General features: G+C 56.1%; 1 protein-coding gene and 1 long non-coding RNA gene across 2 annotated transcripts; both read right to left on the bottom strand.

The window, feature by feature from the left end:
• Positions 1-1,422: 1,422 nt before the first annotated feature.
• Positions 1,423-2,609, bottom strand: LOC142051047 (uncharacterized). The gene is made up of 4 exons (XR_012658267.1): positions 2,470-2,609; positions 2,094-2,196; positions 1,656-1,726; positions 1,423-1,516 (listed from the first exon to the last, which is right to left on the bottom strand). It is a non-coding gene; the product is annotated as an uncharacterized LOC142051047 (long non-coding RNA).
• A 168-nt stretch (positions 2,610-2,777) lies between these two features.
• LOC142051035 (protein maestro-like) lies at positions 2,778-5,024 on the bottom strand. Its single transcript, XM_075080249.1, has 4 exons — positions 4,847-5,024; positions 4,493-4,639; positions 3,552-3,734; positions 2,778-2,975 (listed from the first exon to the last, which is right to left on the bottom strand). The coding sequence occupies exons 1-4, from the start codon at positions 4,964-4,966 to the stop codon at positions 2,778-2,780; spliced, it is 648 nt and encodes a 215-aa protein (XP_074936350.1). The 5' UTR covers positions 4,967-5,024.
• Between the last annotated feature and the right edge of the window lie 15,249 nt (positions 5,025-20,273).

Genomic DNA, 20,273 nt, shown 5'->3' with positions numbered 1-20,273 from the left:
GGTGTAGGTAAATGACTCGCTCCCTCTCTATGCAGAACTGTTTGTATTTGATTCGAACAGTGTAAAACCTTTTCTTCTAAAGAGGCAATTACTTTGCCAGAACAAGTCGTTCACGGCCAGGGCTTCCCCAGCTCTGTTACGCCTGGCTGTTGTGGTGGCTGCTCCTTCGGCTCCTATGTGACTGACCAAAACAAACCCCACACTGGAGAAGCTAGGCAAGGATGATGGGCTCACGGAGCTCAGAAAATAATGTTAGGAGGTGACTATGGCTGTTGTAAAGCAAGCAGAACTTGCCTCAACACCAAGGGGACTGGATGGCGCCTTTTGTTGTAGATTCATGGACGTATCAATTGAGTGGGTAAAGTAGTTACGTAATGGTCTTGCCTAAAATAATCATTAGAAAGTATTATTGCCCTGAGCCAGCTAGACCAGCATGGGAGAAGTGTATATGTGGTGGTAGGTGGCCCAAGCCAGCATAGAGTGTAAAAGTCAAAAAGCCGGCAAAATATACTTGGAAGAGAGAAATGGGCTTCAGCTGCCTTAAACCCATGTACTCCTTCCTGGCGACTGGGGACACCCAGCATCCTGACAGTGAGCATATGGAGATAGGTAATGGGAATCCTATTTGCCATCTGATTCCGCTGTAGAGTGCAATTGCTCTCTTCTGCTTCTGTTGGGATTTCACTATCATGTGATTTCGGTATATTCAGTAGAGAGCGCTTCTCTTAGTAAAAATTCCCTACAACATCAAATATCCTCAAATAAGTAAACTTGATATTAAAACCTTAAACCCTCCTCATGTGGAGTCTCCCAACGACCCTAGTCAGGGGGTTTAGCACTGTGGCACCCTGTCACCTGCCAACTAGCTGAGAGCGTGCTCTGCCACGGTGTCTTCATCACTTGTGAGGAGTGGACGTTGCATCAGCACCGCTGCCCAAACTTGGCACACCGCTAGTGAGCGATCCTCTCACGGGGTTTTGTGCCACAAATTGCAGCCCTCTGGGCATCCATGGGAACGTTTTCAGTCTCCCTCCACAGCCTCTTATCGGACTCGACCTTTGCCACCTCCTCAGTGAGGGTGTTATGGGAGATGGTGTCACAACACTACCTAAACCCAAAGTGAACAAACCCCTGTGGTCCCCCATGTCCCAAAGGACTGAAGTGAGGCCAACCAGCTTGTGCCACCCTGGATCTTCTTTCTGGCCCTTCCTGAAGACAGGAGCCACATTTGCTTTCTCCCAGTCCTCAGGAGCCTTCCCCCGTTGCTGCAACATTTCAAGGGTCACTGAGAGCAGCCTTGTGGTCACATCAGCCAGCTCCCTCAGCACCTGTGGGTGCATCCCCTCAGGCCTTGGCACAGCCCTGGCACGGCCACCCTGCCTCTAGGAAAGAAAGATCACTCTCCATCGGCGTGGCGGTCAAAGGAGGTTTATTGCCATAAGTACCCCCGGCTCGCAGTGGTCACTGTCACAGTCGCAGAAGATCTTGTCTGCCTCTGGCCGCGGGCAATAGGAAGCTGCAGTGACACGGGAGGGGCGATGAGGAGCTGCCCTTGCTGGGTGCTCCTCTCCTGCTCCGAGCCAGGCCTTTTGCTGCCAGGCCTCCAAGCTCCTCCCTGACCAGCAGAGCCAGAGCTCGGCTCTGCTCAAACCTACCTGAGAATAGGAGCCTCACTCCTGCTGCCGGCAAGAGCCGCTAAGGCCTCTTGCTTTTTCCAGGATGTCTCCTAAGGCATGGGACAAAGAGGTGAGTGTCAAGGCACTGCCCCACAGCCCTGGCTTGTGGCCCTCCCCTACACCTGGGACGTGCTTGGGGAGCTGGAGGGGAAGGCTAGAAAGATCAGAACTTTACAGTCGCGACATAGCAGCCGCCAGAGCTGAGCGTCGCCTCGTGCGGGGTCCAGCCTCCCCACCGGCACCCGCTCTGCAGCCCTTCTCCTACGCTCGCACTGAGCCCTCGGCAAACCCCTCTGTGGCAGCCCTCCTAAGGCCGGCCCCAGCCCTGGCCTCCCTGGGCAGATGGGGAAAGCGCAGGCCACCGTGGCCATCTTGGCAGGGAGGAGCACAGCATCGGGCCCCAGCCCTGACTCTCACCTAGGACTGCAATGGTGGCAGAGTGCAGCGCCTGCCCGTTCTCGAGGTGGCGGCTCCTGGCGATGCTGCGGAGCCTCTCCAGCACAGCAGGGGCATCTCTGACCTAGGGGCAAGCAGAGAGGCACAATTTCTTCTCTGGCCAAAAAGACCCCTCTGCTGACCCACGGCCGGTTGGCTGGGTGGGCCACAAGGGGAAAGGGAGAGAAAAGAGGGAGCGAGAGAGAGAGCGCAGGTGTCCAGAAGGGGTGGCCGTGCCTCTGCACCAGCTACCCGGCTCGCACCCTGCCCACCCGTGGCATGTCACCTCATGCTCCCCTCTCGGTTCTGGGGAAGGGCCCTGCGGCTGCAACCTCTCCCCAGGGCACAGCTCACTCACCAGGCAATGGCAAACCTCGTACTGCAGCTCGGCTGCGCTCAGACCGATGGAGGTGATGATGGTCTCCTGCACCCGCTCTGGCCCCAAAAACGGAGCGCAGAGATAGAGAGCGGTCCTGCACACCTGAAAAAGAGAGTCGAGCCACGTCGTTCCTCCCCTGTGGGAGCGGGTGGGGTCCTTGCCAGGAAGCTCGTCCAGCTGAGCTCTGCTCAGCTCACCCCCCCAGCAGAGGGGGCTGCCCCAGACGCAGTCTCCGGGCAGGGAGGGCACTGGCTGCAGCAGTTCGCCAGGCAGCTTTCTATGCCTTTCTACGGCTTGCTACGGCTTTGCAAATGAGATGTGGGGGCTCTTGCATTGGAGACTTCAGGGTCAGGATCCCGGAGGTGCAAGAGAAGGCTGACCCAGGTTTCCGCCACTTCCCTGGCGAAGAATGATCTCTTCCCTGAGGCGGAGGAGGCCAGGGCGGCGTAGAGGCTGAAGGCCGAGGAGCGAAGGACCTCTGGCTCCTGCAACTCACAGACCCCATCTGTCAGCTGGGTAATGAGGGCACCTCCTACCAACGCCACTTCAACAATCGCGCGCTGCCCGTGGAGAAGAGCAGCCCAAGAAACAGCTCTCGTCCACTCATTTCCACCCTCAAGAAACCAGTACGTAAACAACCAGAACAAGAATCAGGGATCGGTAAATCAGTGTGCTTGAATACAGTGCTTTGGAAAACAATGGTTTGGAAAGAAGGTCACCTCATCCAGATTCCTTCCCTGCCACCTAGGTCGTGAGTCCCGGAGTGACTCCCAATACACAGGGAGCCTCCGGGCACCTAAGCAGCCTTTCTGGCAGGGGAGCCATGTAATGCCTGGGAAACCACAGGAGCGCACGAGAAACCCTGCCGTCCTGGGGCAGACACAGGCACTTGACAGCACAGCCCACCCTACCCGCAGAAGAGTGGGGGGAAAGGGTCCAAGCAGATGTTCAGCCAGCAGAGAGCCTCCACGCAGCACGGGGAGGCCCTGGGCACACACCGTCCCGCCTCCCTCCCCGCCCCCACCTCTCAGACAAGCAGAAGAAAGAGTTGGTTCACTCACAGCCTCAAAGAACATCTTGGTGGACCTGGCGACGTCTTTGAAGGCAGACCCCAAGCCCTCTGCCTTCAGCTTCCTCACCACCTCAGCCAGCGCCAGCATGCTCTCAGCAGCCACCTCGGGACAGGTGGTGTCCCTCAGGCCCCTCTGCAGCGCCTCCAGAATGGCCTCCTTGTGCCTTCGCACCTGCAAAGCCAAAGACCCCACAAGCTTCTCACGAGTCCTGGCCCAAACAGCGCCTCTTTACCATTGCTTATGTTTTGCACCAGGAGGCGCTGGCCTGTTCTGATCCCCTCAGGAAAGGGGCTCGAGACTCTCTAAGATCTCTTCTGACATGCTCTTTGTCAGAGCCAGCACTTCAGAGAAAGAGAGGCTAATAAAGGCAGTCCCTTCAGGTGCTGGGAGCCCTGACTCGTGCAGCCCTGCCTGCGCCTCTGATCCCCACGCAGGGTGCTGTGCAGACCCCACCCGTGGGAAGGGTTAGGCCGGTTTGGCCATTTGAGCTCTTACGGGATTGTCCTACAAGGCCTCAAGCCCTGGTACATGGGGGAGCTACCTGCAGGCTCCTTGGTCGCAGTGAGCCGGCCAAGCTCCTCCTGAGGCCAAGGGAGATGCACAGGGCAGCACAGGCTTGGGCCCCCTCGGGGGAACTGTTAGGGGGCTCTAACTCCTTGACGGGCAAGAGTGTTTGGTCAGGAACCCTTCATCTGCCAGGGGCTGAAGTTGCTAGAAACCGGCTCAGAGGGGATCTCAGCCCAGGAAGCCTTGTTTGGCGCCAGGTCCCCCTTTGCCACCCTGCTGACATCAGAGAAAGGAGCGTGGCCTTAGGAAAGAGCCCCGTTTGCCTTTGCTAGCCTGGCCAAGCTCTCAAAGCCCCGTGCAGCTCTCCACCAGGTTCCTGCCAGTGAGTGGCTGCAGTCAGAGAAGGGAAAAGCTGGTCTCACCTCCTCGGGTGCTCTCCTGACTGCATTGCCCAGGCCTCTCGCTGCCATCTGCCGCACAGCGCTGATTCCGTGCTGTGATCTCTCCACCAAGACGCCTAGGACACTCTCCAGGAACTTCTTCTCCATCATCGGGGGGTCCTTCATCAGCTACAATAAAGCAACATGCCCGTGAGTGCCAGGGTGCCAGCCAAGCCCAGGCACAGCACGCGAATGGGCTTCAAAGAAATGAGGATCCATTGGATCCACTGGACGGTGACTCTCTCCTGGCACCTTCTTCCCTCAGAAGAGACATCCCAAGCAGCACTTTCCTAAGAGAAGCCCTCTGAAGCCTTCCTCCCCGCCCTGTTGCCTCACCTCAGCAAAGAAAGCCGTTGCCGTGAGCTGCAGGTTTTCCGAGCGGGAGTTCAGCCACTGGGAAAGGGCCCATATCACTCCCCTTGAGACGAGCTGGTTGCGAAGCAGGACGCTGCACATAGAGCACAAGAAGGCGACACACAGTCATGCGGCAAGAGCACAGGCCACGACCCAAAACTTCCCCTGCTCCGACGCGGGCGCTGTTCAGCCCTGCAAGGCAGCTCCCTGGGCACACGGGAATGGTCCTGGCAGCCATTTCCCTGGGCACAGCCGCCCACAGGACGGTGAGGCGCAGCCCCGGGGTCTCACCTCGTCAGGAGGCACACACCATCAGCATGAGCCCGCGGGTTTTCGAGAAATGCCCACGCTCCCTGCCTCCGTAGCAGCAGCAGCCACCTCTTCTCCATGCATCTGCTCAGCACCAGTTCTAGAGCCTCACGGTAAGGGCTGGCAAAAAGAAAGCCCAAAGACATCGCAAATCGCAGCACTTCTGGGGAAGATTTGCTGTGGTGGAGCTAAAAAGCTCTGCCGCCGTGGGAGGTGTTGCTCCGCTCATCCCACACGGCCCCGTGCTGGAGGCCAGGTACCCCTGAAATGACGCTTGGTAGCATTCAAGTCCATAAAGCTCTCAGAAAATGGACATTTTCATCCTTTGCCATGCCTCAAGCCACTGGCAGCGCAGGGTCCCTGGGCTCACTCGATGCCAGATGCCCAAGGTGCTCCCTGAGGGCTCGTCTCGCCAGCATTTTATGCAGCAGGACTTGCAGGTCACAGATAGCTCCAATTTCCCCCAGCTCTTGAGGACCAGGAGCGGGGGCAGAGTCCAGTGCTGTGAGGAGGTGACCCAATGGGTCCGCCCACCGACAGATTTTACAGGCAGGATCTCTGCTGCTACAGCCAAGCCCTCTGGTCATGCCCTGCCAGGCCGCAGATTAGACGAGCTGAGTCTCTAGGACACCAGACCACAGATGGCCATGGCCGGAGCTGGGCCACCGCCCCCGGGCCAGGAGGGGTCTCCCCGTCTGTGGGCTGGGCCAACCCCACGCAGGGTCTCTGCCCGGTCAGCGGAGGGAGAAGAAGGACACGCTGCCGTCAAGGCTGCACAGGAGGCAGGATGAGAGCAGTTGGTGGTGCCAACCCCACAACCCCTTCCTCTCTGGGAACAGATGGTTCTCCAGGAAAGAAGAGAAGCCAAGACAGCCCTGAACCGGCCGCCACGCCAAGGAAACAGGGCAGGCCAAAGTGCTCCCTCAGCACCACAGACGAACACGCCTGGGTGGGGAAGTAAAGCTCCCCAACTTCCCTGCCCCTCCTGCTCCTTACCTGCACGGCTTGTCCTCACTTCTCGGTACATTGAGGAAGAGTCCCCTCCGGCATCTCAAAGGGGGGAGCAGCATCTCCTCCCCCAGCACCTTGCTGACCTCACCCAGGAGGCCTGGAAGGAGGCGGGGAAGCAGGCGCCGGACCCTTTCCTCGGTTGGCAGCACGAACACCACCTCGGAGATGGCACGGAGGAGCTACAGGGAAATCCAGCCAAGAACCACCTGTTAAACAAGGGCTTTGCCCACCAGCGCAGTCCCTCTGCCTCCCCTGGGGGCTCTTGCTGCCTGCAGGTCTCATGCCAGGGACAGCAGCGAAGCACCCCGGCCCCTCTACAGCGGCAACGCTGAGACGCCCTGGCACGTCGCCCCTGTGCAGTCCCCCCAGGCATTTGATAGTTAGACAGCGGATGCAAAGCTGCGGGGATGCCTCTGCCTTCGAACATACCGTGAAGGACTCCAGAGCAGCCTGGCTGTGGTCCGGTTGGTGAGCGGAGGAGTGGGGCCCAGGGTTGTTCTCTCCCGCTGCCTCTAATTTCTGTGTTAAGTACTTCAGGACCTGAACCCCCAGGACGCTTCTCCCCAAGGTCCTCCACAGCTCCATCGCGTCCCTGCAGGGGAAGAGACGTTCACCCCTGAGCTCACATCCCTGGTACCTGTGGTGCCCTCACTAGAGGCCAAACGCTCTCCTCATCAGCAGTGGGGCTTATGATGCCTGGTTCCTTCCCGAGACGGGAGCACACAGCCTTGCAGTGCTCAGACCTTTTGGGAGGCAAGCGACCTTCTTCTCCACTGGATTCCCCCTCACCCAGGACCCAGGCAAGCCACAGGGTCTGTCTTTAACCACAGTGGGGCGAGGTGGGAGTGCACAGACCTGTCCACGGGCAGCCGCTTCTGGAGGAGGCTGTCCACCACGGGCTCATGGTGAAAGCGGGCCAGGAGACGCACCGCCTGGAGCAGGAGGGGCCTGTGGGTGCTCTGTCGCATGGTCTGCATGCAGCTGTGGAGGATGTGCAGGACTTCTGGCACCTGAAAGGAAGAAGGTGGGAAAGAACGCCGCAATGCCCCTGCCGCCACCAACTTGAAATAGGAGGGCAGCAGCATTTACAAATCCTTTACATTCCTGCAGAATTTAAAAACCCTTTAACTGCAAGCCTTTGGGAAGACCCACAAGTCCCTGGTGCTCTGCTGCTGTACATTTGAACTCCCATCGCTCCCAGGGACTGCCCCTTGGAAAATCTGCAGAGCGAAGAGCGGCGAGGACTGATGGGAACAGCCCCATGGGATGTCCTCTAGGAGATCACAGCTGCTGCAAGGCTGAACTATTGAAATGAAGGGTTGAAATCTTCCCCTTTGGAGGGGAACAGAATGTGCCATTGCTCAAAGGGCTCAATTCTTCTCAGGCTGCTGCCTTCTCCAGCTCGCTGAACTGCTGCAGCCCTCAGGGGGAACTGGGAAGAACCAATACCTGCCGTTTTTCCCCACCAACTCCCCTGACCCTCTTACAGATTCCAGGCCCTGCTCTGTTCCCAGATTAGGATTGGATGCTTACAATAGTGGAGCTCCCAGGTACTCTGTGGCAACCCGAACTAACCTTGAAGGAGACAAGAGCGTAACACCAGGGCCGGCAGACTACTGCGCAGGAAGGGCAAGGCAGCCTGCCATCTGCTCCTTCGCTGCTTCTCCAGGGCCAGGGCCACCCTGAAAAAGTGCCGGGGTTCAACACTCCCGGTGAAAGGGCACTTGGAGCCTTGGAACCGGCCAGCCATGATCACGGGGCTACGGCTCATCATTTCTGTGCCAGAGCCACAGGGCAGATGAACCCGTCCTCCCTGCGAGGCCCCTTGGGGCAGCCGTACCGAGCACGGGTGGCTGGGTATGGCCTTTGCTCTATGGGGAGGTGCTTCCTGGGAGCAGGATCTCTCACAGACACACTGGGAAAACCTCTTCAGGCCTGGATGCCGGAGAAACATCTCTGTGCTCCTCCAGATCTCACCAAAACCAGGGCTGGAGGAAGGCTGCTTTGGTGGGCCCAGGAAGAGCAGGTCACCAGGCGCCTTTGCCGTCAGGTGGGTCTCAGCGCTGCTCTGCAATCGGCTGTCACGTCCCTGAAGGATGCTGTCCTGTGCACGGTAGGTCTCCACTGGGTGTCCCTGGGGACAAAGATTGAAAGGAGCAATTTGGTTTGTTTTGTCCCCAATCCCGGGGTGCCACGAGAGAGACCCACCACCCCCAAGTCAGCTGTGTGACATGGACCCCATGTACAAGCTGCAGACATGGGTCAGGACGGCTGTGGGAAGCAGGCAAGGCATTCTGTGGTCAGAAAGCAGAGCTGGAGACAATGGGGAGGGAAGCCCAGGGCAGCCGGCAGCTGGCAGTGGGGCCCAGCAGAGTGCAGCACCCCCAGAAATGCCCGGCTCCCTGAGCCTCGGCCCTGGGACTGCAGCACGGGGCCGGCACCAGCTGGGGCTTTGCTGGGAAAATCCAGGCAGGGGTGACCCTGACACCCTGCACGTGTTCCTCACCCCGGGATCTGACAACCTCTCTCCCTGCCCATCGCTGCCATGGGATGCAGAGAGCAGCGCTGCTGGCCCTGGTGTGGTCCTGAGCCACCTCTCGATGGAGGAGTCTTTAACCAGCAGGCCTAAAAAGAGGGGAGACTCTCCAGAATTAAGCTGTGCTTAACATTTTGCAGGCAGTATGGCTGTAGAGCTGCACCATGGTGCTGCTCCTGGGGACTGTGCTAGAAACAGGGCGGCTGCCTGTATCTGCAGGCAGGCAGTGGAGTGTTGCAGCAGGAATGATTGATGGTTTGTGCGGCTGTTGAATGGGGTCAGCCTTTAAACGTGTCTGACCTGGTACGCCTGGTTCCTTTTTCCTTGCAGGTTCTATTTAGAGCTAAAATAGTACTTTTAAAAAAAAATAAAAGCAAAACCAACAAGGAAACAAACAAAAAAACCAGTCCTGGCCACTCTGCAAGGCGATGCTGGTCACCAATATTAGGACGCAGGATTGGGCCCAGGGCAGGGCTTTTACAGGCAGCACATTTCTTGAAGGCTCCCGGTAATGCAGTTCCTGGCCAGTGATCGAGAAATGGGGCAGCTGCCCAGAGTTGCTATTTTTGCTCTCTCCCCATCGCTCTCTGTCTGGCTCCCTGACCCCATTTTTCAGTTCCTCCCTCTCTATCTTTAGCCCATCACTGGTTATTTCTGTCTTTTCCTTCCTTCCTTCCTTCTTTCTTTCTCTTTCTCTTTCTTTCTCTCTGACTCCCAGCCTGTATTGTCTAACTCCGCCCTGTCTGTCCTGTAGCCTGTTACTCTGTTTTCCTTTCCCTACACCTCTCTCCCGCTCCCTGGCCTTCTCCTTTCTCTGTTGCCGTGTCCTCCCTCCTGGCTGCTGTTTTCCCCTGTGTCCTGCAGCCTGTGCCCTCTCTCCCGCCTGTATTCCCCACTCAGCTGGCCCTGCTGCTCTCGGGGCCTCCGTCCTGCTCCTGTCTGCTTTTCTTCTTCCTGCGTCTCCACCCTGGAGGCCGCGGCTGCTGTGCCCTTCTGCGCCTCCTTGTCCTGACCCACAGCCCTCTCTGCCTCAGTCTCTCGGGGTCGTTTCCCGCCCTCCCCTCGCCCTGTGTCCCGCTCTGCGCCCCGGCCTCCCCCTTTCTCTCTCCCCGCTGCCTTTTCCCTCCGCCCCTCTCCCCTCTGTCCCCCTGCCCCGCTCCCTCTGCCACGTCTCTGTCCCTGCGCTCTCCTGGTGCCTTTACCGTCTCTCTGACCCCCTGTCCCGCTCCCTCGCCCGGAGCCCCGCTGCCCCCTTGCCCTCCATCTGTTTCTCGCTCCGTCCCTCTGTCCCTCTGCCGGCTCCTTACCAGGATTTTTCCTTCCTCCACTCCCTGCCCAGCTGCGCCCTGTTCTCCTGCTCCCTCTGTGTGTCTGCCTGCTGCTGTCTCCCCCCTGCCCCCTCCCCGCCCAGCGGGTGTCCCGGAGCAGGGCCTGGGCAGCCCCGGGGAGGCGGCCGTGGGGCCTGCGGGGGGGCGGCGGGCTCGGGCTGGGGGGGCGGTGCCCGCGCAGGGTCGGGCGGCGGGAAGGCGCGCCCCGGGGCATGCTGGGAGCTGGAGCCCTGGGGCAGGGGCTGCCGGGCGGCCATGTTGCCCCGGCCCCAGCCCGTGGCCCGAGGCCTGTCCCGCAGCCCCAGGCCGCCCCCGGGCCTGTCCTGGCAGCAGCCAGCTGGGCCTGTGCCCCGCTCCGGCCTCCCTGAGCTGTGCCTCGGGGCGGCCTCCTGGGGTGCGAGCTGTGAGGCACCAATGGGCTCTCGGAGTTATACCTAAGCACGAAGGAAAGTGTGTATCTAATATAACATGCATGTTGTACTGTATCTCTCCCAGGCACTTAATCTGATGCCAAAGAGAAACTACATCTGGCAGGCAAGACAACTATCAAGCCATAACGGGGAAGTTTGGCTGTCAAAGCTTTGCACGTTTTCAAAATTGAGCTCATCTACATTTTAAAGGCAACAGCTTTGGGGACACTTCTAAAAATTTACATATACTCTTTTGAACCAATCATACCACACTTTACTGTATTTACGTATTTTGCTGGCTTCAGGAGTAGATTTCGTGGGTAATGCAGCCAAAAAGTAGAAAGAGTTCTCTTTCTAGCTACTACGTTACAGGATCAACACTGAAGAGACCCTGTAGGTACACTTCATTCGAAGTCCTGCTGACAGAGCTCAAAAGAAAAACAAGAATATAAACCTGAAGATCAGAACAGAGTCAAGCTCTGTGACCGCCTTTTAAGAAAGGGAGGCAGACAGAAGCTTATGCAAGTGTGCAGTTTGGTTAAATAGAGCTATTCAAAGCCCCGTCTTCTCTCCCCACGTGCCATTGAGTTGGTGTTTAAATGAAGAACATGCTATTTGTAAAAGCTGCTTCCTCTTCAGGAAATGAATTTATACAGGCTTTTTGCAGACGAGTCTAGCTGGAACACACGACGCTGCGGTATGAAATTGTATGACTTGTTTTCAAAAAGAATGGACAAAGGCCGTGCCCAAGAAGACCCAGCAAAAGAGTCTTTTTGTTTGTTTAAGTCACCTCTGAATTTTCATGGTAAATATCACCCCTGCCAACTTCACCGATACTCGTTCAGAGAAAACGACTGTTTCCATCCTTTCACGTACGTGCACGTCTTACCTCATACATGACTTGTCCTGATGCCAAGTGTCTTCTCTCAGCGAATGCTCACTGCAACAGATGTAAACTCACAGCATTGCCTTCACTGGAAAAGGTATAAATTATGAGATTTGGTTACAAAGCTGCTTGATAGTCCTCGTTATCCCTTCCTTAGATCTAGGCTGAAGTTGCCTTAAGAGCATTGTCTCACTGAAGGGAAGAACATAAAAGGACAAGCTGAATAGAAATCACTCAAAGGTGGAGCCAGAATTAGCCCATCAGAAACAAGAAAGTAAATACAGGACTGTAAGTCTTAAACACCCAGCATTGTTTCCAATTAGATCAAGAAAAAAGAAAACAAGGAATAAAAAAAGCCCTGTACAAAAATGCGTTACTGCCTTGCGTTTACTACATTTTCTACAGTTTTTTAACTGAGTTCACTTCATCTGCAATGGTGCATTCTATTATTACAGCTTAGCAATTGCCATTCCCTACTCTGAGAACATTAGCTCTAACAAAACATAGAATATCAGTTAAGTACGAGAAACTTTATCCTATTTAAGGGCCTTAAGTAAGAGAGACAAATCTCAGCCTCGCCCTCCCACTGCTCACAGCCCGTCAGCACTGGGATACAGCCCGCGCCTTCTTTGCCAAACGGGTATTAGGGCAAATCATGGCTCTACCTCAGACGAGGCAGCGGCCGAGTTGCAGGGGAGACACACACCATTGCCACGGGAAAGGAGTATTTCTAGAAAGCGTGGAAGGGAGATAATAGCTTAGTACAGTTTGCACCAGCCCTCATTTAGAATCAAAATAGCAAGCAGGGAAAGCAAAAAAGTTTTGAATGCACACCAGCGCCTTCATGAATGAGAACACAAATTGACAAAGGCAGCCGGAAACAACAGCAAAAAGCACAGCAGCTTGTTCGGCAAAAAGCTGACTCCTGCCGAGGAGAAGCGCACGCTGCTCTGTAACACGCAAAGCCGCCTGCCAGCAGCTTTGTTACAAGGCCTTGATGAAGACAGACCTTTCAGCACCTGCAGCCCCTCCCAGCACAGCGCTGACTGCCAGAGCAGAGACACGAGCACGCCAAGACTCCTGCACTAAGCTCTGCAAGAACAGGACGCAGGCTGGCCTTTAGCCTCCTTGCAAAATGCAACACGATGACAACAGGGAGCTTTACATCAACAGCAAAGTGTTACACGACAACAAAACAGAGACGTGACCATCACAACGTATCCTTTCCTTTATACGTTGTTTTTTCTTCTCCCAGAGGTGCGGGAAAATAAAAAAAACCCTAAGCCCCAAGGCTTCCTCCTCTCCCAGATCGAGGGCTTGCTGTGACTGCGCTGCCTGGCAAGCTGCTGCAGAATTTACCTTTCCTCTTGGCTACAAGAATTCTAATCTTAGCAGCGCCCACAGTAATCTAGACAACTGTATTTTCTTTCACGTTTCCTGGAAACCAAATTACATTTCCAACCTTCTCTGCTACTCAAAGCACTACCAAAAGCCTTTTGATTATGCGAATTCTTGCTGCTCCAAGTCTCGATGACTCTTAGGAGGAAGGTGATGAGGACCTCCCTCCTTAGGTTACGAGGACTCTTCATAACCTTTACCACACTACAACCAAATTTCCCCACCAAAGGTTCTTCATGTTCTTCACGTTCAAAAGTGAACCACTTCTTTGTGGTGTAGAAAAACTCCCTGAGGCAACGGAGAGTTACAACTACATTCGATTGCAAATCACTTTGGTAGACACAGATTCAAGGTGTGACGTGATCCTTCTGAACCTTTACTTTCCCTGTTCCCAGCTTACTTAGATTTAAGAAATAAGACTTACAAAACGATGTCATTTTTTCACAAACATAAGTAACTCACAGGCTATACGCTTACGTCAGCACACAGCTTGCCTTTCCACCTCAAACTCTGAGATTTATCAGGTTGATCGGCAAACTAACACAGTGGAGCACCAACCCAACTCGTCTCTTTAGGCATCACCACCACACAAACGCTCGCTGCCAGTAATCCCACTGCAGCACTACAGACAAGCAAATCCCCACCTGGATTCTAGCAAGTCAAACCAAATCACGTTCTGGAAAGCTGAGTAATAAGGAAGTATTTATTTGTTGCATATTCTAAGGTGATAAAAATAGAGTGAATCTTGACGTTCCATTAAGTTAAGGTGACTCTTGTCTACGCTCAGATAAGGAGCCGAGGGGACAGGACTTTGTTTGAGTTTTGGGTTAGAGACGACAGGAAAAATCAGTGACATTGCACAGTGTATCCCATCTGCACAGGCACCATATTCAATTAGCAGAGATTGAAGGACTTCAGGCTGAAAGTCAATCTGTTAACCACCTCCCAGACCACTCAGTGAAGGCTGTTTTTTCCTACCCAAAGTCCAGAGAAAAGTGTGTTCTGCTCTAAAGTCACTGGCTTGCTAGTCCGAGACCGACGCCAGACTCTGCCTCCTCCCAGCGCTGCTCCACGCCAGCACAGCTCCGTCCTGCCGGCACTGGTGGCGGTTGGCTCCAACGGTCCGACCCCAACGGAAACTGGGCGGGGAGTCTCTCCAGTATGGCTCTGTGAGTCTTGCACTGGGGAGCCCAGAGCTGGACACAGCACAGGGGAAGGGTCACCTCCCTCCATCTCCTGCTGATGCCTTGCCTACTGCAGCCCAGGACTCAGTTAGCCGCCTGTGCCCCAGGAGCACTTTGCCGGCTCCAAACTGGTCAGCTGGGGGTCCACCATGTCCCCAGGAGTCTGCACAGCTGCTTTCCAGCTGGGTGTCCCCCAGCGTGTACTGGTGCAAGGGCTTGTTCCTTCCCAGGTGCGGGACTTTGCCCTTCCCCGGGGTGAGCTGCATGAGGGTCCTGTCAGCCCCTTTCTCCAGCCTCTCAGGGCCCCTCTGGTTGGCAGCACGACCCGCCGGCGCATGGGCCTCTCCTCCCACTTCTGTGCCACCTGCAAGCTGTCCGAGGGTACACTCTGCCCCATCAGCCAGATCACTGCATGTGAGCAGGGCTCACATAGTGCAGCGCAGGGCTTGCAGACGTGCACTTCGATATGGCATAACTTCTCACAGCAGGTTCAGAAATTTATTCAGTCTGTTTTTTTGTTCTATATACAGCGCTTCCCCTTTTGCTTCCTGCAGGCTACTAAAAGCTGTTCAAACTGTCCCATTTTTCATTTGAACGTCACATCTCTTCACAGCGCTGGTGTTATGTGTCACACCGGGTCAGGTTGTACTCTCACATAGATGGTTAGACAGGGGGTAGCCTAGATTTAAAACCACCCTCCTGGGCACTGTCTCGCACACACTGGGGACCCCGGCAGGCTCTCCGGGGTGCCGCCTTTCCCGCAGTGCCGACTCTTGTGGCCGCTGCCTGTCCTTCCCTGCAGTGCTGCCTGCACCCACCTGCTGCGGCTGTCCTTGGGAAGGGCGCTGGAGCTGAGAGAGGCCTTGGGAGAGGCGGAGGGGGAAGCTCTTCTCCAGAGACTTGCCAGCAACTCTGCAGAGCATCCCTTTTCCAGCCCATGAGACGCTCTGTGTGACAAGGGAAGGTGCCCGTTGGTCCAAGGGATGAGGCCCTGCAGGGCTCCCATCAGGGTCCTTTGACGTGCCCATCCTCCAGCCCCCCCTCCAGGGGCTGGGGGCTCTCATCTACGTCCGCAGGCAATGTCTCAGCTGCCCAGGGATGTTGAAAACAGGGAAAGACATCGGCTGTTTATGTGAATAGCATGTCCCTTCTCCCCAGGGAAGGCGGTCTGCACCTGGAGATTGTGTGTAAATATTCACGATGCTGTTAATGCTCTTTTAAATATACTCTTTTAATGCTCTTTTGAAACAGCAGTGTTGTGTTGCGCACCAGGTTTTCGAAAGCATGCCAGATTTCCCTATTTACAGTCGATGGGCATTCTCCTCAAGAGCACCAGCTCGGCTTTTGGCAGCCTGACCTCACGGTGCTCTTCAGTTTGCCAGCCAGGAACAAGTCAACCCACTACTGAACGAGCAACGTTTTCAAGGAGTGCCATATTTCAAAGTCCTACATTCTACCTAGAAAGGCCCAAGGTTTGCACCCATGACTGGGTGAGGAGCTTGACAGCCAGCCACGGATATTGCAGGGACTTGATTTCCACGCTGTTATTGGAGGAATCTATGAACACGCTGCGCTTATGAATCTAGGGAGTGAAGGTGTGTTTATGTTTCACCAGTAAACATCCAGCCCTGCTCATCTGGAAAGGCAGAAAAGGACCAGGCTGTGTTCATGTTTATCTAAGCAGTGGTTGCATATACATGGGTGCTGGCAAAGGCATTGCTCCGACTGTGCCCATCTCTTTTGCCGGTCACATTAATTGTGTAAGTCTGCGCGTGTGTTGGTGTGTCTGGCCCTTTGGAAAGCAGCGCAAGTCTCTCGGACACACACATGGCAACAGCAGCGGCCACATCCATCAGGCTGGGATAGGACGAGCCTCCTGGGTGCGATAGTCCACCTGATTGGGCTCTAGCAGACCTGGAAGGAGAAATCCCTTGTGTTCACAAGTCTGCTGCATCTGGCTGCTCCATCACAGAGTGGGGAAGGAAACGCAAAGAAACTCTGCAGCAGAGATCACAGGGGTGGACAGAGGGGCAGCGCTGGCCAGGCTGTGAAAGTCCCCCTCCCGAGGTGACAAGTGGGGTGGGGTGCTCCAGGGGAGCAGTGCTTAGGGGCGGGGTGGCACCCCATGGGCGTGGCTGGGTGGGTGGGGAGGGCGCACTGTGAGGTCACAGACCCCGCTGTGCCGTGCCATGATATATTGTGCTGTGCCGCGGGTACAGCTTGGCCAGTGCCGGCAGCAGCAGCAGTAGCAGCAGCAGCAGCGGTAGCAGCAGCAGCCGCAGCAGCAGCAGCACGGCGCAGGCACGGGGGACCATGGCCCCCACGTGCCTCCTTATTATTCTCCTATTGGTGGCCCTGCAAGCCCAGGACATCCAGGCTGCTCCATGGCAAGCATGGGGATTAGGTAGGTGGGCAGGCGAGGGCTGGCATGCAGCCCTGGGCAGCGTGGAGCAGCGCCCAGCGCACATTGGGGTGGTAGCGGGGCCGGGACCATGGTGGGGCAAGGCTGGGAGAGCAGCAGGGCTGGGCTGAGCCAGGGGAGCCATGGCCGGCTCCAGGGGCAAGTGGGAGGCAGTTGTGCTGCGGGGAGGCGCCGGGGGCCGCGGCCACTGCAGGGGGATTTTCCAGGTGAATGGTGGGGCCGGGAGCAGTGCTGTGGGGTGAGAAAGCATCCCTAGAGCTGGCCCTGTGCCACCCAGTCCCGCTGCAGCCTTCCCGCAGCCTGCACGTCGGCGCCAGCGCTGCACAGCAGAGCAAGGCAGTAGCCTTCGGGAGCGCTTCTATGCCGGGCTGGTGACAGCTGTGCCCGGGGCCGTGGCTCTGCCGCTCCCCAGCTGGGTCCAGCTTTCAGCCTCGGGGATGTCTCTCCTGGGGAGACATCCGCTCAGGAAGACGGGAGCATTCCTGCTCTAGCCCTGCAGTGCTCTCCTTGGCAAACCCAGGTCCCCGACACACAGCCCCAGCCCTCAGCCCGGGGGAACAGATGGGGCAGCGGTGGGGCACTCCCACTGCCCAGCAGGCCCTTCTCCACGAGATGTGCAAATGACCATTTTTTCCCTCCAGTGCTTCCACGTTGGCCTCTTTTGTGCACAGTAGAGATCTCCCAGTAAGAAATCCCCAAGGGGCCGTATGTCCATCCGGTGCTTGAGGCGTGTGGCACGCGGCCTGGAAACAGTATTTTGAGAGCTTCCAGGTGCCAGCCAACAGGCCACTCAGGCCCCTCTGCGGCTTTGGAAATCTCCACCCGTGTCATTACCTGACCCCCCTCCAGTCACTGCAGGTCACTGGGAAAGAAGTCGATCACAACAGCTAATGGAAATGTGCTTGATTACAGCCGTGCCTCCAGGCCATGGTCTCCAGGCGCCTCAGGCAGATGTTCTCTGGGAGCCTCAGGATGATCCCACAGGTATGTCACTTCAAGGAATGTGCATTTAGGGTTGAAGATGCTGTTCATGTGAAATTTTACTCAACAATTTCTTGGCCAATGCTCAGACACGCAGAAGAGCAGAGAGGGCACGGCTCGGGCTCGGTGATGTGCCCTGGGATACTCTGCCTTGCGAAGGTGTCTTTGACAGCCCCTCCGAGCCTCTGCTGCTCCCAGTGGCTGCTGCAAAGCCCGCGGGCTCTCTGGGCTTGAGTTCAGAGCTGGTGTGAGCTCCAAGGAATCCTTTCTCCCGAAAGCTCCATGCATGGTGTGCATGAGGATGCGCAGGCACTTTGGGGTCGCTGAGACCGGCAGACCCTGCCGGGGCTGCAGGAATGCCTGGCAAGGATGGGAGCCTGCTCCAGCCGGCTCCGTTGTCCTCCTTGATGTCTGAGGTCTCTCGGTGACACCTCACGGTCAGGGGCAGGTGAGAGCTGCACACCCAGCTTGAGGCCCGACAGCTAACTTGAAGGCAGCTAAAATGAGGGGCTGTGAATTCAGTCTTGGGTGGTTTAGCTGTCTGTTTCCAGCTGTGTTTTAGAAAACTTGGCTCTGGTTTTCCTCTTGCTTTGGGGGACCGTGGGCTCTTTGCTGCCACTTGTGAAAGTGCCCAGAACATGGTTGCAAGAGCTTGGGGTTCAGCCCGGCGTCTGTGTCTGTTGCCCTTACCGTGTGATGGAGTTGGCATGATGGGACGTGCTTCTCCAAAGGGCTCTTTCCCCAGCGGAACTGGGTGCAGCATCTTCCTGTCCTCTCTGAACAAAGTCATTTACCATCATCTTGAAGTCTGCCAAAAATGAACTAAGTGCAAACAAGAAGATGCCATGCAATCTCCTAGGCTCTCAGTAGGTCAGCTTTTGCTGTCTACTGGTAAACTGGAAAGTGCCTAGTGCTTAAATTTTTCTCTGCGAATGACACATAGTTCGGACTAGAGACGAGGTGCACCCCCAAATGCCCAGGCTTTGTTTCTAAGTGTTATTAACGTATTTTGCCTCCTGAAAACACCACGCTCCTGATGAGGAACGGTTGCTTCTCATTAAAGTGACCCTCTTTCTAAAGAGATGGACCGTGAGACTGTGGGGAAGGAGGCGCTTCAGGAAAGAGGTGGTCACGCGGTGCCAGTCTCTGATGAAAAAACAGCAGCAATTCAATCAACAGGCATGCCAAGTACTTGCTGCCCCCCAGTCATCCAGGGTCACATATCAAAAGCGCTGGGCGTCTGCAGGCTCCTCCCCTGGTGCCGCTACTGCACATTGGGTCGGCAGCCAAACCCTTAGTACAGAGCTAGTGTTCTCAAAGAAGCCAGGAGCGGCTCTCTGAGGATGACGGTCGTCTCGGGGCTGCGGTGGTTATTGCCATCAGCGGGCCAGAGAGATGCTGGTAACCCTCTGCGGATGTGGTGGAATGCTCACCTCCCACCGCAGCCCATTCACAGGATTTTCAGACCTCTGCCATTTTGGGAGCAAGGCCACCTGAGCCACGTTCAGTAGATGATGGGAAAGACGACTCTTAATCAAATGTCCCTCCCTGAGTACCCCGAGCTTGCTGTGAGTCCCCAGAGGCCCTGGGCACAACAGAGGGGGATCCCTCCTGTGAACTGGGGTCCAAAGGGATTCGCTGCTGGGGCAGAGGGATCCTGCACCATCCTTCTGCATCCTGTGGGCCTGAGCCATGCTGAGGCTTTTCCTTTCTCTCCTTCTTGGCAGTGCTGTCCAACCCCGGGGAAGCCCACCGCGCCAGGACGTATGAATTTTTTCAGAAGAGTGCAGGTACTGAGCAGTCTTGCAGGGGCCATAGGTGGGAGACAACTCCTGAGAAGTGGAGGCGTGCAAGCGTGCCCACGCTGGAGAAAAGGCAAAGGGGGAGAACAAGGGTCAGGTGTCTCCTGAGAGGGCCTGACTCCATGCCCTCGGGGTGTGGGCACTGGGCTGGGGAGGGAGAGCTGGGGGTGGCGCTCCCCGATGCAGGGATGGGTTTTGTCCGTGCTGCTCAAAGGGGCGGTTGGTCAAAGAGCTGCGCTCCCCCATGTGCTCTCCATCTGGCCTCATGAGTTCTGTTCCGTGGGACAGCTTGTCCCAACGGGTCAGAGAGAGTCTCCGTGCAGCGGCACCAGCAAGCCTCGGAGAGCGAGGGTGGGCGAGCACCAAAGAAATTGTGTGCAAATGGGAAGGGTAGCCAAGAAGGGGGAGCAAACCCATGGCACGGGGAAAACTGGGTTATGGCCATCCCGGAGTGTAGGCAGAGGTGAGAGGAGAAAGAGATGCTCCAGAGTGCATTGATTTGCAAGGGCTTTGGGACTTTCCTTGGTTTCTACTGAAACCAAGGAAACGTTGCAGCCCCAGGATGTTCACTGGTTCAGAGAAGCTAACAAAGTGAGGACAAACATCTCCTGGCAACGTCAGGCCTCCTGTGAGATTACCAGTAGCACGCAGGACACAGTAACGTGCAGAACTGTTCCTCCAGGTGTGGATGGCAAGAGAAGCTCAAGCGACACGGATCCTAAGGATTTCCAGAAGTTCTGCATAGAAGGTGCCGTGGCGGTCTTGGGGTCCATACTGCTTGGGATGTTTTTTTGTTGTCTGATCCACCTGTGGAGGAAGAGAAGACGGTGAGTCGTTGGGAGGTCTTTTGCCAAACTTCTGCATGAGATGGCTGCTATTTGCTGAGACTCATTTAGAGGCAGGGTATTCTGGAGAGCTGAGTTTTAACTGGCCTCTCAATTCGTGGGCATTCTTTTCTGTAACCCCTTCTTACTGAGACAAATGTGGGTTAAAAGGGACCCTGCTTGGACTAGAGCAGAGCCAGTGACCGACATAGGCAGAGGAAGGTCAGGAAGTAACAACAAGGCATGACGTTGCCGTAGAAAGAGAGAACTGCAATAGTGACATCTCCCCGCCAGTGAGCCTAGTGGCAGAAATCACCC

This window comes from Phalacrocorax aristotelis, unplaced genomic scaffold (genome assembly GCF_949628215.1).
Source record: "Phalacrocorax aristotelis unplaced genomic scaffold, bGulAri2.1 scaffold_85, whole genome shotgun sequence".
In the NCBI taxonomy this organism is placed as follows: domain Eukaryota; kingdom Metazoa; phylum Chordata; class Aves; order Suliformes; family Phalacrocoracidae; genus Phalacrocorax; species Phalacrocorax aristotelis.
The sequence above is the reverse complement of the archived record's forward strand: the minus strand, read 5'-3'. Positions and strand labels throughout refer to the sequence as shown.

Bases quoted from the DNA above. Each gene is read 5' to 3' on its own strand.
- LOC142051035 (XM_075080249.1), bottom strand. From the start codon at position 4,966: ATGTGCAGCGTCCTGCTTCGCAACCAGCTCGTCTCAAGGGGAGTGATA. The intron at 3,735-4,492 runs GTGAGACCAGCT...TTGGCTTTGCAG, and splicing joins TCAGGAGAGCACCCGAGGAG to GTGCGAAGGCACAAGGAGGC. The intron at 2,976-3,551 runs GTGAGTGAACCA...TGTGAGTTGCAG, and splicing joins CCAAGATGTTCTTTGAGGCT to GAGCCAGAGGTCCTTCGCTC.